We start from the raw sequence: 15,606 nt of genomic DNA, 5'->3' as shown, positions 1-15,606 counted from the left end.
TTGTTTTAATATGAATTAGACAAAAATGTCACTAGCACAAATAATTATGTTCTAAGCTACCATCCTACTGATACTGTTTGGGACACTGCTATGTTGAGAGAAATGATTTAAAGAAAGTAAGAATTCAGATCACTTAGACATAAGAAAAAATTGTGAGTGAAGTGCTGAATGGATAAAGTTTAAGGCTCCCTTAATCCATATGTGATTTAAAACATCTCCTTTGCTCTCTGATTCCCTCCACATCTGGTACCTTTATCCTTGATCTTCTATGAAGGTCCTCTCTGCCCTGTGCCCAGTCCACAGAGGACATGGGAGCCAGGATGGCCCTTGGGCTGACGGGGTGTGCCAAGAGGAGCCACAGAGTCCAGCTGTTTGATTCAAAGGAGACGGTAAGTGAATATCCAGATGGTAATAAATAATTAAGAACAGATTAATTTATTAATGCTGTAGCCCAGCATGTCCCAAGAGAACCTCCAGCTTTGAGGGAGATGCTCTGCGCCAACCAGGAGGGTGACCTCCGGCCCCCTGTGACCTTTGAGCCTTTGCACTGTATCAGGTGAGGCTGAGGAACTGAGTTTTAATCTTATTGAACTTCAATGAATTAAAAGGTGAATGGTCACAGGTAGCTCTTGACTTCCAAACTGACAGCACTAGTGCACATGTTCTCTTTCCCTCCACCCCCCACCTCCGTGTGTTTAACTATCATACTTTTCTCTGAATCTGACTGTGGCTGAGGTGCCATGTGCAGGACCTGCCAGCTTGAAACCGTTGTAATGGACGATGTTCCTATTTTTCACAGAAAAAAAATTTAGTGAAACATTTCCGTCTTTGCTTTGTTATCCTTCTGAGGGATGGTGACAATGTATATGGGACTTGTTCAGGTGCTAGTGTTTGGCCAAACCTGACTCCTCCAGGCACCCTGATCACCTTGAGCTGCTCTTGTCTGCCAGCTTTGCAGCCACTCAGAAAGCCACACTCCCTCCTGCCTCCCTCGGACCATGCTGTCCCTGCTGTCTCAGCTTATTTGGAGGTGGCTGCTCCCCACTTTGCTGGTCCCAGGAGCTCTCACTTTTGATGAAGCAACATGGTGCCTGGGATCCGCCCACGGCTAATTCTGCACAGAACCCACCCCCACAATCCCATCAAGGTCTCACTGGCTCCTCCACCTTGGGCTTTCCCATGGCAATAATTTTCCTTTCCAAAGCAACATCCTAACCGGTGCACTTGACCTCACACAGGAAGAGTGTGACTGCGGTGGCCACCACAGCTGCGTTTCTGCCACCCTGTCTATGGGGTCCATTCCACTTGGCTTTCTAAGGCCTTCTGTCTGGGACTGTGTTCATCGTCCTGGTTCACACAGCAGTTGGCCATGGCTTAATTAATGTCTATGAACCATTCTGAACATCTGTAATGAAAAGCTTTCTAGAAATAAAAACCCCAGCATTTTCAGTTGTTTAGCATCATACAACAGATGACAGTGGCAAAAAGCTTTTCTTTTTAAACAGAAATTTAGCTTGAGCAGGAAATGTTTCTCCCTCCCTTCTCCCTATTTTTTCCCGTTATACTAAAATAAATCCTTGCTAAACCTTCTACCTTGTAGGGAAAAAAAAAGTTAGCCTCTTCATTTTAAAAAAAATAAGTTAATAGGTAATTTGGAGTTACAAAGAACTGGCACAAGAAGTCAGTTGTCTCAGCAATCCTGGCACCCAGGGACCCAGCAGCAAGAGTTGCTGCCCTGGACTCCTGCCAACAAGCTGGGCTGGGGGCAGCTGACTGACTCCAGCTGGGCCATCTGCCACCTGTCAGATCCCCAGACCCGCCCCAGCCTTCTGCCCCTTTCCTTATTGCAATATTTGAACCTGGCCAAGACAAACACCAGACAAATGAGGGACTCAGGTGATGTAGCAGGGAGGCTGGCAGGTTCCAGGAGGGGATTGTTTGTACTCAGAGGAAGTTTTGACGTCAACTCAAATCACAGGAAGTGCTTTTCTCTGCCAGTTTCAGGGAGCCAACCATTCCTGAGACTATGACCAAAACATTGGAAGGTCCTTGTTGCAGGCCCAACAAAGGGGAAAGGTTCCCTTTGTCATAGTGATACTGGATTGTTGATCCCAAGTTTGTGTCTTGGAGAAGTCGATGATGGAGAACTTCGGATCAGGAGTTGAGAGTAAAGCAAGCACAGAGTCTACTGGAAAGATAATAAAGGTCCCTGCATGGGAGGGGCTTAGTTAAAAACAACTAAACCGTGGTGTAGCTGAAATCTAGGAGTGGTGTAGGGCTCTGCCTGGCCTAGGTCCAACTGTTCTACCTTGAAACTGCACTTGTGGTACCTCGTCAACTTCTTGTTGAACCCAGCAACCTGTTTGCCCCCATCCTTGCTGAACAGAACATTCTGGGAAGGTCTGATCAGCTCGTCCTGGCCTTGGGGCCCACCACTCACATCTTGCAGCTGTATTTTCTTATCTTGGTAAGGAACTTCTTACTTCTCTGAGAAGCCTGTTGTTTTTCATGCCTGTTTAGATGTCTGCTTCTAAAATGTCTCCCTCATCCAAAGTGGAGTCACCACTGTCCTTACTCTCCTTATAATAGTGCACAGGGGCCAAGGACATGTAGACAGCAAGGCTTCTCTAGGTCACCCAGACAGGTGCACAGAAGAGGGGTGGTGGCATTTCTTAACCAGCACTGTCTCAGATGAGGCTCAGCATTGGTCTAATGTAAAGATCCCCGAGTGGAGAGCCAGGGCAATGCAAGGTATATACCTCTGCTCTGCTTGGCTTAGTTAATTTGGATAAATTTCAAAATTTAAAAATGAGGAGAGCTTGTATTGGAGCCTTGTGGCCTGCCTGCTAGGGTTGGCATGTGCCTCCTCCAAAATTCATGTGCTCAAACTTAATCCCAGCTATGTTGGTTGGTATTAGGAGGTAGGGCCTTTTGGCAAATGAGTCAGTTATGAGGGCTCCACCCACATGAATGGGTTAGTGCTTTATAAAAAGGCTGGGGGAAACTAACAAGGCCCCCCTTTTATTCTGTCCTGCCCACTGCCATGTGAGGACATGGCAACCTGGTGCCATTCTGGAAGGAGAGAGTGGCTCTGACCAGACATCAGTGTCTGTGCCTCAACCTTGAACTTCCAGCCTTCAGAACTGTAACAAATATGTTTCTGTGCTTTACAAATGATACAGTTTCTGGTATTTTGTTATAGTAGCACAAATGAACTAAGTAGCACCTTACTTTGGCCCCGCCTCTGCTGCTGACCCTGGAGGCAAGGGAACCTCCTCACCTACAGCACCCTCCCAAGGGAAAACTTTGGCTGCCATCTGCATAAGGAAGTGTTAGTTGGGAAACTAAACTTTAGGGGCAAACTCCTGTATTAATGCACATTCAAGATGTCCTTTTCTTTATTTTTAACTAAAACTTTATGATGCACTGTGAACATATTCCACCATTTTAAACTTTCAAACGTGTGCCCTGTGATCTTGAGCTAAGCAGGCCCAACAATGTGCCTGCCACCTTCTTCAGGCAAGTCTTTCTCCACTCTTTTGTCTTGGCTTTGTACTCACCAAGAAGCTAACAAATTGGCATTTGGTTTCAAATGCACAGTCAGGGGCTGGGAAAACCCAACAGGGGGGCTCAGAGCCTCTCTGTCTACACCTGAGAACTGTCTGGAGCCTGCAGTCTGAATCCACAATGACATCCTCTTGGGGGCCAGGGCTGTGAATATATGTTTGGGGGAACAGAGGGAGGGCACCCTGTACCCTTGAGGTGACAGGGAGAGCCCAGGCTGCTGCACGTCTGCCCTGACCTGCCACTCCTCTGCCTGCTGGCTATAGACACCCTGCTCCACCCAGCTGCTGTTTCCTTTGAAACTAAGATGTAAAAAAGAAAATCTCTTCCCAGGAGTGTGCTGACGGCCATCACACAGCAGGACCTGGGAGCCACAGTTCCCCCTCATGTAAAGAAATGAGAGTTCAGCCCCTGGAGGGTAGGAGGAAGCTGCAGCACTGACATTCTGTGCACTTAACAGCCAGGCTCCCACCTCTGACAAGAAGTAGAATCCAGTTAGTTTTCCTTGATTTTAGTAACTCCTCACATTGGGGACGGGGTAGGGGCTGCTGCTTTTGATAATGGCTCGAATGCATTGAGCACAGCACATCATTTTCTCCTGATGACTACTGACCACATAATTGCACGCAAAGAGCAACTGCTTGTGAGAACAAGATAATTACAGGCCCTTCCCTGTGCCTCTGAGAAGTTTTCAAAATATACTCCGCATTTTTATTTTTTTTAAAGAGTTCTCCAAACACTTCTGGAAAGAAATGACATCAGAAACAGAGGGATATTTTAGTTACAGGCAGCCCTGATAAGAGATTCTGGAAGGATGGCCTTCCTGCTGTCTTCACCCCCAGACCCCTGCATGGTTCCATTTTTGGTTATGCATCTGGGGAGCAAAGGCTTTTCTCTGTGAGAATGAGGAGTAACCCTTAGGCCAATGAAAGAAAGTTGAGGGGACCCCATAAAGTCCTTCGTTGTCAGCTCAGCCAGAGCGCAGGCTGGGTTGGCTTCCTGGTGAGCATGGCACCCTGTCTGCTAGCTTGTGGATCCAGAGCCCACCTGCAAACAGAGGGGGTGTGGCCTGGAGGATGTCATGTTCAGTTTGGGGGAAAGGTTTAATATACATAAACTAAAGAACATCCTATAATGAGTCCCATGGACTCAGGGCCCAGCTCTAACTGATAGAACAATAATGTCGCCATTTTTTATCCTCAGGCCTCACTTGAGAAAGGGAGCCACCCCCAAAGACAGCCCCACCTCTAAACAGAAATTCTGGCGCTCTAAGACAGCCCCACCCCTACCAGAGACTACCGCGCATGCGCTAACTTCCTTACCCTCCCCCTTCTGTAAAAGCCAGGCCTGGCCCAGAGTCTGTGCTGCGCCATCTTCTTCCCTGCCAGCCTGGCGGTTGGAGCCTGCCATTAAACTTTGCTCTTGGACGTGAGACTTTTCTCCTGAGCTTTCTTTGTGAGCAGCATTTTTCCTAACACTAACAGTGACCAGCTAATGGCTTATTAGAGTTTGCATGTGGAATGTTCCCCAAAGGCCATGTGTTCAAGGCTTGGACCCCAGCCCTTGGATCTATAGGGAGCTGGTGAAGCCTGCAGGAGGTGGGGCAGAGGGGGAGGTTTTCTTTTTCTTTCCCTCTCACTTCTCAGCTGCCAAGAGGTGAACAGTTTTGCTCCCTGCCATGATGTACTATGTCATTGCAGGCCCAAAAGCCTGGACCTGCTCTATCATGGACTGAAACCTCCAAAACTGTGAACCAAATTAATCCCTCTCTAAGAGTTAATTACTTCGTGTATTTATTTATTTATTTTTACAGTAACAAAACGCACTAATCCATGACCTGTCTAGATCTGTTATCTGTTATGAGCAAATTTCTATGCTGGAGTGCCAACCCCTACTATCTCAGAATGTGAAGTAGGGTCTTTAAAGGAGTGATTAAGTTAAAACGAAGCCACAATGGTGAGCCCTAATCCCATCTGACTGGTGTCTTTATAGGAAGAGACTAGAATGCAGACATGCACAGAGGTTCAACCATGTGAAGACCCAGGAGGCGGAGAAGACGGGTCTGGCCTGAACTCTGAAGGTACAAGTGGGCCAGTGGGGGTGGTGTCAGCTTCAGTGAGGTGTGACATACAGTAAGCACATAGAACTTGTTAAGCTGTGACATGAGCACACACTGGAGAAACCATCACCACAACCAAGACAGGGAACTTTTTCTTCATCTCCAAATCTTTCCTTCTCCCTGTCACCCCGCCCCCCCCCACCCCCCAGCCCTTCCCAGACAATTGCTGGTCACCCCTGCACCACCACCACTACAGGTCAGTTGCATTTTCTGTTACCACCCATGAGAGGCCTATGGTGCATGGACTCCATTTTTGTGGTGCTTCTTTCAGTCAGGTGTGGTTCCCTTAGACTGACCCATGTTGTGTATGTCACTAGTTCATTCTTCCCCATTACTGGATGGTGTTAAGAGTATAAGGCTGTCCTTATATAATCACTTTGTGTGCTTATGTCCCTGCCAGACAATGGACATTTGGGGTGTTTCCAGTTCCCAGTTATCACAGATACAGCTCATATGACCTTTCAGATGCAAACCTGTGTGGACATCTGTGGCCACCTGTCTGTGGTAGACACCTACAGGTGGAAAGGCCAGGTCATATGGTTTATTTATGCCTAACTTTTATTTATTTATTTATTTGGAAGTATTGAGGTTTGAACTTAGGACCTCACGCTTGCTAGGCAGGCACCCTACCACTTGAGCCACTCCACCAACCCTTTTTTGTGATGGGTTTTTTTGAGATGGGTCTCACAAACTATTTGCCAAGACTGGCTTCAAAATGCAATCTTCCTGCTCTCTGCCTCCTTAGTAGCTAGGATTACAGGCATGAGCCACTGGTGCCCTGTTCACCTTTTCTTATGTGGTACCAAATTATTTCCCAAAGTACTTGCACCATTTTCCTTCCCATCAGCAGAGCAGAGGAGAGGAGGTTCAGGCCTTTCATATCCTTGCCAGCACTTGGGGTGGCCAGTGGTTTTCATCTTCACCACACCAATAGGTATGGAGTGTTGCCTTACTGAGATTTTATTTACTGTACAAGAGGGTTTTATTGTGATAGTTCCACACATGCATAAAATGTGCTTTGATTATATTCACTCCTCTGTTACTTTCTAATACCCCTCCTCCAATATTTAAGACAATTTTAATGGATTCATTTTATTTTCATACATACATATAAAGTGTTTCCATCACTCCATTTCCTTTCCTACTAGCTCCCCCCTCCAAATAGTTCTTTCACATTCAGGTCATTTTTTTAGGAGTAGATTCCATGTAAGAGAGAAAACATAATTGTCTTCCTCCATCTGGCTTATTTTGCTTAACATATTGGTCTCCGGTTCCAACTATTTTCCTGCAAATAACATAATTTCCTCCTTCCTTATAGATGAGTAATACTCCATTATATAATATATACCATACTTTATCAATTCATCGTTCAATGGGCCCCTAGGCTGATAACACAGCTTGACTGCTGTGACTAGATCTGCTACAAACATAGCTGTGCGGGTGTCTCTATTGTAGCCTGACTTCCATTCCTTTGGATCTAAGTCCAGGAGTGGTACAGCAGGGTCATATGGCAGTTCGATTTTTAGTTTTTTAGGAACCTCCATACTGCTTTCCATAGTGACTGCACTAATTTCCATTCTCACCAATATATGGGTTCCCTTTTCCCCGAATCCTCACCAGCATTTGTTGTTGCTTTGATCTGTTCAGTCCCTTCTGTTGCTCTCCCTTACTCCTTTACCACCCGCTCCCCTTTTTCAACAGCTTTCAGTACACACCCTTATATCTTCTACCTTCACAGATGTTATGTTTTATGATGTTACTGATGCTCTGTCATTCTCTTTTCCTTTCCTCCTTCCCTGAGCTCCATAGAGTAGTTCTACTATGACAAACACGTTCTACACCGAGTCTGTTGATGATCACGATCGGTTTTGTGTGTATGTTTATCTTTTGGATCTATCTTCCACCTATGAGAGAAAACCTGGTAGCCATTCTGTCTGAGGAGAGATGGAATCTTATGTCAATTTGACTTGCATTTCCTTTATGGCTAAGGGTGTTAAACATTTCTGCTCATATTAATTTGTCATTGTTCTGCTTTTGAAAATGCCTGTTCATTTGCCCATTAGTAATTGGTCTATTTATTCTTTTGATGTTTAACTTAAAAAAAAATTTTTTTTTGTGCTACTGGGGTTTGAACTCAGGGCCTATACTTTGAGCCACTCCAACAGTCATTTATTTTGTGTCAGGTTTTTTTGAGATAGGGTCTTGTGAACTGTTTGCCCAGGCTGGCTTCAAACCTCCATCCTCCTGATCTCTGCCTCCTGAGTAGCTAGGATTACAGGCATGAGCCACCAGTGCCCAGTTTAACTTCTAAATTTTTAAAATTTTTGTGCTGGGTGGGTTATATTGTGACACTTACAAAAGTTCTTCAAATATCTCAAATATGTCATACTTGAATTCTCCCCCTCCATCATTCTCTATCTCCCTGTTCCTGCTGTTTAATTTTTTTGACCTCTTTATATATTCTGGATATTAATTAGTCCCTTGTTCAATGAATAGCTGACAGATTTTCTCTCATTCTGTGGATTGCCTCTTCATCCTGGTGATTGTTTGATATGCAGAAGCTTTTGAATTGTATACAATCCCATTTGCCTATTCTTGTTTTTATTTCCTGAGCAACTGGAATCTTATTCAGAAAGCTGTTGCCTGTGCCTAGACGTTCAGGTGTTTTCCTTTAGTAGTTTCAAGGTTTCAGGTCCTACATTTGCGTCCACTTTGAATTTTGTACAGTGTGAGACAGGGATCTATCTAGTTTCAGTCTTCTGCATGTGGAAATCCACCTTTACCAGCACCATCTATTGAAGAGGCTGGCTTTTCTCCAACATATGTTTTTAACCTCTTTGTTGAGAATCAGATGGCAGTAGCTGTGTGGGATTATTTGATTATTTCTGAGTCTTTTATTCTATTCCATTAGTCTACATGTCTTTTTTTTTTTTTTTTTTTGCACGGTACTGGGGTTTGAACTCACAGCCTACACCTTGAGTCATTCCTCCAGTCCTTTTCTGTGAATTTTTTTTGTGATAGGGTCTCAGGAAGTATTTCCCTGTCCTGGTCTTTGCCTCCTGAGTAGCTAGGATGACAGGCGTGAGCCACTGGTGCCCATTTTTATGCCAGTACGACAGTGGTTTTGTTATTATGGTTCTATGGCATAATTTGAAGTCATGTATTGTGATACCTGCAGCCTTGCTCTTCTTGCTCACGATGTGTTTGGTTATTTAGGGTCTTTCATTCTTCCTCATAAATTTTAGGATTGATTTTTCTATTTTTGTGTAGAATGACAAATTGGGATTTTCATGGGGATTGCATTGAATCTGTAGATTGCTTTCTGTAGTATAGCCATTTTCATAATATTGATTCTGCCTATCCATGAACATGGGATATCTTTCCATCTTCCGTAGTCTTCCTTGCTTTCTTTCTTCAAGGTCTTATATTCATCATATAGTGCCCTCTTATAGTTAAGTATTCTCCTCAGTATTTTTGAGGCTGTTGTAAATGAGATTGTTTTCCCAATTTCTTTCTCAGGCTATTCGTTATGGGTGTATAGAAAAGCTACTGATTTTTGTGTTGATTTTATATCCTGCTTCATTGCCAAAAGTGTTTATCAGATCCAACAGTTTTCTGGTGGAGTCTTTAGGTGGAGTCTTATACGTATAGATCCTGTTAAGTATATGGATCTTGTGACAGGGATTTTTGACTTATTCCTTTCCTATTTGCATTTCTTTTCTTTCTTTGCCTTATTGCTCTGGTTAAGAACTCAAGCACTTATATTAAGTCAGAGTGGAGAAAGTAGACACTCTTGCCTCACTCCTGACTTTTGAGGAAATGGTTTCAGTTTCTTCTGTTTAGTATGATGCTAGCTAGCTATACCTTTATCATATATAGCCTTTGTTATGTAGAGGTATACTCCTTTTATTCCTAGTTTCTGCATGGATCTTATCATGCAGGGATATTGGATATAGTCAAAGGCTTTTTCTGTATCGATTGAGATGATCGTGTGATTTTTTTTTTGTCCTTTATTCTGTTTATGTGCTGTGTTACATTTATTGATTTGCATACATTAAACCATCCATGCATCCTTGGAAGGAAACTGACTTGATCATTGTGTATGATCTCTTAAAATATGTTGAATTCAGTTTGCAAGTATTTTATTGAGAATTTTTACATCATGTTTAGTTAGGAAATCGCTCTCTAGTTTTTTTCTTTTGTTGTGTCCTTGTCCAGTTTTGGTACCAGGGTGATACTGGTTCATGGAATGAGTTCCTTCCCTTTCTATTTCATGGAACAGTTTGAGAAGCATCGGTGTGAGTTCTTCTTTAGAAGCCTGGTACAATTCAGCAGTGAATCCATCTGGTCCTGGATTTTTCTTTACTGGGAGATTCTTTATTATTGCTTCAACCTCATTGCTCACTGTAGATCTAGTTAAATGACTTATAAAATTTTCTTCATTCAATTTTGGTAGGCCATATACATATAGAAAATTTCCCATTTCTTCTAGATTTTCTGGCATTAGAATATAAGTTTTTGAAGTATTCCTTAATGATCCTCTAAGTTACATTGGTGTTTGGTGTGATATGCCTTTTCTCATCTCTTATTTATTTTGGTGGTTCTGGGGTTTGAACTCAGGGCCTTCCACTTGCGAAGCAGGCGCTCTACTGCTTAAGCTGCACCTCCAGCCCTTTTTGGCTCTGGTTATGTGGGAGGGAGGGTCTAGGTTTTTTTGCCTAAGCTGGCCTGGACCACGATCCTCCTATTTTAAGCTTCCTTCATCACTAGGATAACATGCACACACCACAGAATCCAGCTATTAGTTGAGATGGACTCTCAAAAACTTTTTACCTGGGCCAGCCTCAAACTGTGATCCTCCTGATCCCAGCCTTCCAAGTAGCTAGGATTAAAGGCATGAGCTACCAGTGCCCATTTTTTTTCTAGTATAGATTCTTCATGGTTAAGTATGTCTCCCTAGTATTGTATTAGCACTACCCCACACATTTTTTTGATAATTTTTTTCATTTTCGTTCAGACTTTTTTTCTAATTTCTTTTGATTTCCTCAATCTGTAGGTTGTTTAGATGTATGTTATTTCATGTCTGAAGATTTGTATATTTCACAGCAATTTGTTATTCATTTCAAATTTAATCCCATTTTGCTCAGAGAACATTGTTTGTGTGACTTGAATCCTTTAAAATGAGCTGGGTGCAGGTGGCTCATGCCTGTAATCCTAGCTCCTTGGGAAGCTGAGATTGGGAGAATCAGGGTTCAAGGCTAGCCTGGGAAAATAGTTTGGGAGATTTCATTTCCAAAATAACCAGAGGTGTGGCTCAAGCATAGAGTGCCTGTTTTGCAAGATGAAGCCCTGAATTCAAACTCTAGTGTTCCACCCCCCCAAAAAAATTGTCACTCATTTGTATGGTCTAGAATATGGTCTATCTTGGTACACAGACCATGTGAACATAAAAGGAATGTGGTAGGTCCAGTGGTAGAGGGCCTGCTTAGCTGTGTAAACATCTGGATTCAGTCTCTCACACCAAAAAAAAAAAAAAAAAAAAAAAAGTGTGAATGTGTCTGCTAGGGAGGGGTGGAACCTTCTAGAAATGTAAGTCAATCAGGGCTAGTCAGTAATGATGCTCAAGTCTTCCATATTCTTAGTGATTGTTGTAGTTACTCCCCCAGAAACAGGATGGACCTGTGTGGCTGCTGAGATTGATACACATACATACACACCATGCAGGGATGAAAAGGTTTGTTACTAACATAACAAGGCTTCTGGGAAGAGCAGGATGACTTCTAAGAAGGTCCAAAATGGACTGAGGGAAGAGGGAGAGGAGACTGGCATGGGGCTGTCATGGCAGTCCAGGGGCAGTTTGAAGGTGCCTGTGTGTGGATAGGGGCTGCATGCTTTGAAGATGCCAATGGAAAAAGTACCCAAGTATTCTTCTCAGCTTACCCAGATGTGGAGCAGGAGATGGGGCGGGGGGCTGTCAGTAATCAGACTTGATTATGATGGGTGCCTTCCTTGTTTTGTCAGTTACAGACAGGGATGCTGAGACAGCTATCATTTGGATGGATTTAGTTCTCTATACAGTCCTACCAGTTTTCCTCATGTATTTTGAAGCTCTAGGTGCACGAACATTTGGAGCTGAGTTGACCCTTTGTCATTTTGAAATGACCACCTTTACCCAGGTAAGGTTTGTTTCTTCCCCTTCCTCTCATTCTCCCTCTCATATATATTTATATATTTGGTATCATTTAATTATACTTTTAAGGTGTGTGTAAGTAGAGACAGATTGTTTCCATCTTATAAATGGAGTATGTGCCAAAATTATTTAGGGTGATTTTTTTTTTTTCCCAAATTCATGTGCTGAAACCCAACCCCCCATATGAATGTATCTGGGGACAGAGACTTTACAGAAGTAATGAAGGTTAAATGCAATCATGAGTAGAGCCCTGATCTGCTGAGATTGATGTCTTAAAAAAGAGAGACCACAGCCATCACTCTCCATGCACGGAAAGGTCATGCAAGCACATGGCAAGATGGTGGCCACCCAACCTACAAGCTGAGAAGAGAGCTCTCAGAATAGAAGCTACTTTGCTGGCACCTTGATCTTGAACTTCCCAGCCCCTGGAACTGTGAGAAATTTCTGTTGTCTAAGCTATGGTATTTTGTCAGCTGTAAAACATCCTTATTTTTTGTTAGCCAAAGAAACAACCTAGGTCAAGGCTGGGCTTCTTGGCTAGACCATGAAGCTACTTCTGAGCTGGAAACAGTTGTAGTGTAGCAAACATCAGCTGCTCAGAGTCCGTGGGGAACACTTAGTCTAGGATTGCTGGGTTTTCCCAGGTCCTACAGAACCAACCAGTCCTTTAATAAGATGCACTTTAGACTCCAGGAGCTGAGCACTTGGTCAAGATGGATTCAAGTGACATCCGAGCAGGATATGTGCAGTTTCTAGAAATGAAAAAGTCCAGGTGTTGCTAAAGTCTGCTCCACACTCATAGCTGTGGGAAACGCTAACTGCATGTAGAGAATAATGAACACAAAGTTTCAGCTCTTCCCCATTGTAATGAGGGGCCCTGAGAATTCTACCCCAGTCTCCCGATTCCTGGGGGCTGTGACAGGCTGTGGTAGTTCCACACACGTTTTTCTGTCAAGGCTGAAGGCCTTCCTGTTTTTCAAATGTGTTCTCACCATGGGAGAACCTGGTGGTCCTGTCTGCACCCTCAAGGGGTCTCACACCCTAGACTGGCTGAAGCTTTCCCTTTTGGAGCCTCTGAGTTCTAGAAGGAGGGTCATTTCAGGCCTCCACGAATGCTGGCCCCTTGCTGGGGGTGGATGACTTTGGCCTCCAAAGACCAGAGGGAAGGCTATGCATCTTGGAGATCTGTGAACAAAGGGGACCCTAAGTCTGGGCCTGGGAGGGGGGACTTGGAGATGTCTTTAGGACCCTACACAGAACAGGTGTCCTGGGCATGCCAGGCTCCTGGGCATGTCCCCTCACCCTCACTCATACTTGGCATCACCTGCTTGACAGAGAACCACCAGAGAGGAGAAAGTTTGAAAAACCAAAGTCCTTTCTCCCCCAAAATATTTTTTATTCTTGCATTACATTTGTGTTTCCAATTGTGAATAAAAAATGCTTAGAAAGTGATTACAAAACGGTGTGAACTGGACTAGAGCAGTAGGCTGGCCCTGAAAGTCTGTCACTTCTCCGTGTGAACGATGCGTTGCTGTGGGCCTGGCATCTGCGCCGGGTTAATCAGTCGGGCTTTTCACTCTCAGGATCTAGAAAACAAAATGGCCACAGCTCATTACTGGCCTCCCAGGTGCTGGCCGCTCACCATGGCTGAGCCCCGCTGTCCTTGCAAGTGGCCCACCCATGCATCTGGCCCCACTTTCCCAAGAGTTGCTGAAACGAAGATGGAATGACAAGGCCAGAGCTGGGTCACTGTGACCGTGCTCTATGCAGAGTCCTGTATTTGGCACAGAGCCCAGTAGCCTGTCATCTGGCCACACAAGCACTTGGAATGACCACCCCAACCCAGATGGGGCCACCCAGCTCATGCTCACTAGGACATCTGTGAGTGAGCTGCTCTCGGGCCCTGGGTGTTGGAAGGGAACAGTGACCCTGCTCTTCCCTTGCCTCTACCCAGGGCCAGAGCTGAGATGAGCACTGTAAAGCCACAAGGTCTGCCCCTGGGACAGGGCAGGGCAGCAGAAGCGCCCACCAGAGACACTTCAGCCCTCAGGGTGGTCAGAGTTAGGTCCATGATGCACGAGGTTGTGGACAGTGGGTCAGCAGGGACCACACTGGGTGGGTCTTCTCCTCAAGCTTGTACCTACGAGGAAGGCTACTGTCCCTCACAGGACCCATGGTGACCCTTAGCCCTGAGTTCTGCTCTCGACAAACTCAAGAGCCTGGAAGAAGAGCTCCGGCCCTGCCTAAGCTTAGCCCACCAGGAGGGAAGTGGGAGGCTCAGGAGTCATCTAGCCAGGCTTTCTGGGAGCCAGTGCCAACAGGAATGGGTTGAAGACGCAATCGACTTGACTATGAGGCTCATCTAGAACTCAAGGATGAGTGGCTGGGAACCCAGCTGACAGCCCGAGCAGGTTCGATGGCAGGACAGTCTGATTCCTGGGGGCCCAGGCCGCACATGGTAGGTACAGTACTGTGGACCTGACTCTCGGGCTCCGAACCCCTCCCCCAAAGCATGGGCAGCAGGGCTGTGAGCTCAGTGCCGAACCCAGGATAGGTCCACTTGGGCCACCTGCACCTGTCTTCTACAAGGCTCATCAGTGAACAAAGGGTAAGAAAAAAGATGTTGTTTCACAGTGTTTTCAAGCAAAAAATGTTTATTTTTCTCCTTCACAAATACAGTCTCTTGGATCCCATGCCACTCAGGAGCCAAGGGGAGAGAGGGAGAGGAAGAGGAACAGGGAGGGATGGAGGGAGGAAACGGGAGAAAGAGAGGAGGAGAGAGAGAGAGAGAGACCCACTTCATTAACAAAGAGGCCCACGCAATGCTCAGACCAGGCACAGAGATCAGAAATCTCTTACTGCAGTATCATGTCCCAGCAGAAGATTCTGCACAGTCCCCTAGAAAACTCAATTCTAGCTGAACTGATGGAATAATATATTTTAACCAAAATAATTGAGCTGGTTCTAATAAGTTCAGCACACCTGTACGAATCACAGCAGGGTAGCCTCTCACCTCCATCTGCACTGTTTTGTGCCCAACTGGGATAAGTCCTGTGGGAATCTCCAGAAGGAGCATCCCCAAAGCAGGCTGGCCTTAGGGTGGCCTGGCAAGGGATCTGTAGGACGGGGTGGGCACAGCGCAGGCCTCTGGGGAAATCATGGAATAGGAAGTTAAGTGGGTGGGGCACTCCTGAGCCAAAAGGGCGGTGTTCATCTCTGCTACTGCTCACAACAGCCCGCTGGCTACCAGTGTTTGCTGGCAGACTCCACACGAAGCTGCTGATGTTCCTTACTGGAGACTAACTTCTGCAAACGTGCCCCGCCTGAGCAGCCATCTGTCACTCTCGGTTACATTAGCCCAGGAAGACCTGGCTCTACTGCAGACCAAGTTGGGCTCACCTTGCGTTCGCAACCCCTCAATATTCAAGGTCACATGTCCAATTTTCATTTTCGTGTTTGTCTTAAGAAGGCATTTAGAATCAAAAACTAAAGATCAGACTTCAGCTTCATATCTCCGCAACTTCACACAGTACAGGCAGCGACACACAAGCCGACTGCAGAGGAACTACACCTTTTCTGACACACGGCTTTTTAAAACACGTCTTTCCATGAGGGGACAGCAAAGCTGGAATTCAAGGCACTGCACTTCTGCAGGGTGGTGACAAGGTCCTAACCTTCAACTCAAGAACAGGCAGTGGGTGTGAAGACCGCGTGTGTAGACCGTGGGGACCTA

The 15,606-nt window shown here is 45.2% G+C and overlaps 1 protein-coding gene and 1 long non-coding RNA gene across 12 annotated transcripts in view; one reads left to right on the top strand and one right to left on the bottom strand.

Annotated features, from left to right (window-relative positions):
• The first annotated feature begins 273 nt into the window (after positions 1–273).
• LOC141415579 (uncharacterized) lies at positions 274–13,253 on the top strand. The gene is made up of 4 exons (XR_012440559.1): positions 274–389; positions 5,557–5,644; positions 11,705–11,859; positions 12,077–13,253. It is a non-coding gene; the product is annotated as an uncharacterized lncRNA (long non-coding RNA).
• Wnk2 (WNK lysine deficient protein kinase 2) overlaps positions 13,249–15,606 on the bottom strand; it is a 128,608-nt gene continuing 126,250 nt past the window's right edge. For 8 of the 11 annotated variants that reach the window (XM_020186425.2, XM_074052513.1, XM_074052514.1 and 5 more), the window contains one exon: positions 14,510–15,603. In XM_020186425.2, coding sequence (XP_020042014.2) covers positions 15,506–15,603 — 98 coding nt within the window. In that variant the 3' untranslated portion in view covers positions 14,510–15,505. Of the gene's footprint in view, positions 13,460–14,509; positions 15,604–15,606 lie in introns of those variants that run through there. The other 3 variants (XM_020186437.2, XM_074052515.1, XM_020186473.2) reach the window with 1 other exon arrangement.

The sequence above is a fragment of the Castor canadensis genome, chromosome 13, assembly GCF_047511655.1.
Source record: "Castor canadensis chromosome 13, mCasCan1.hap1v2, whole genome shotgun sequence".
NCBI lineage: Eukaryota > Metazoa > Chordata > Mammalia > Rodentia > Castoridae > Castor > Castor canadensis.
This window is presented reverse-complemented; position numbering and strand designations above follow the sequence as displayed.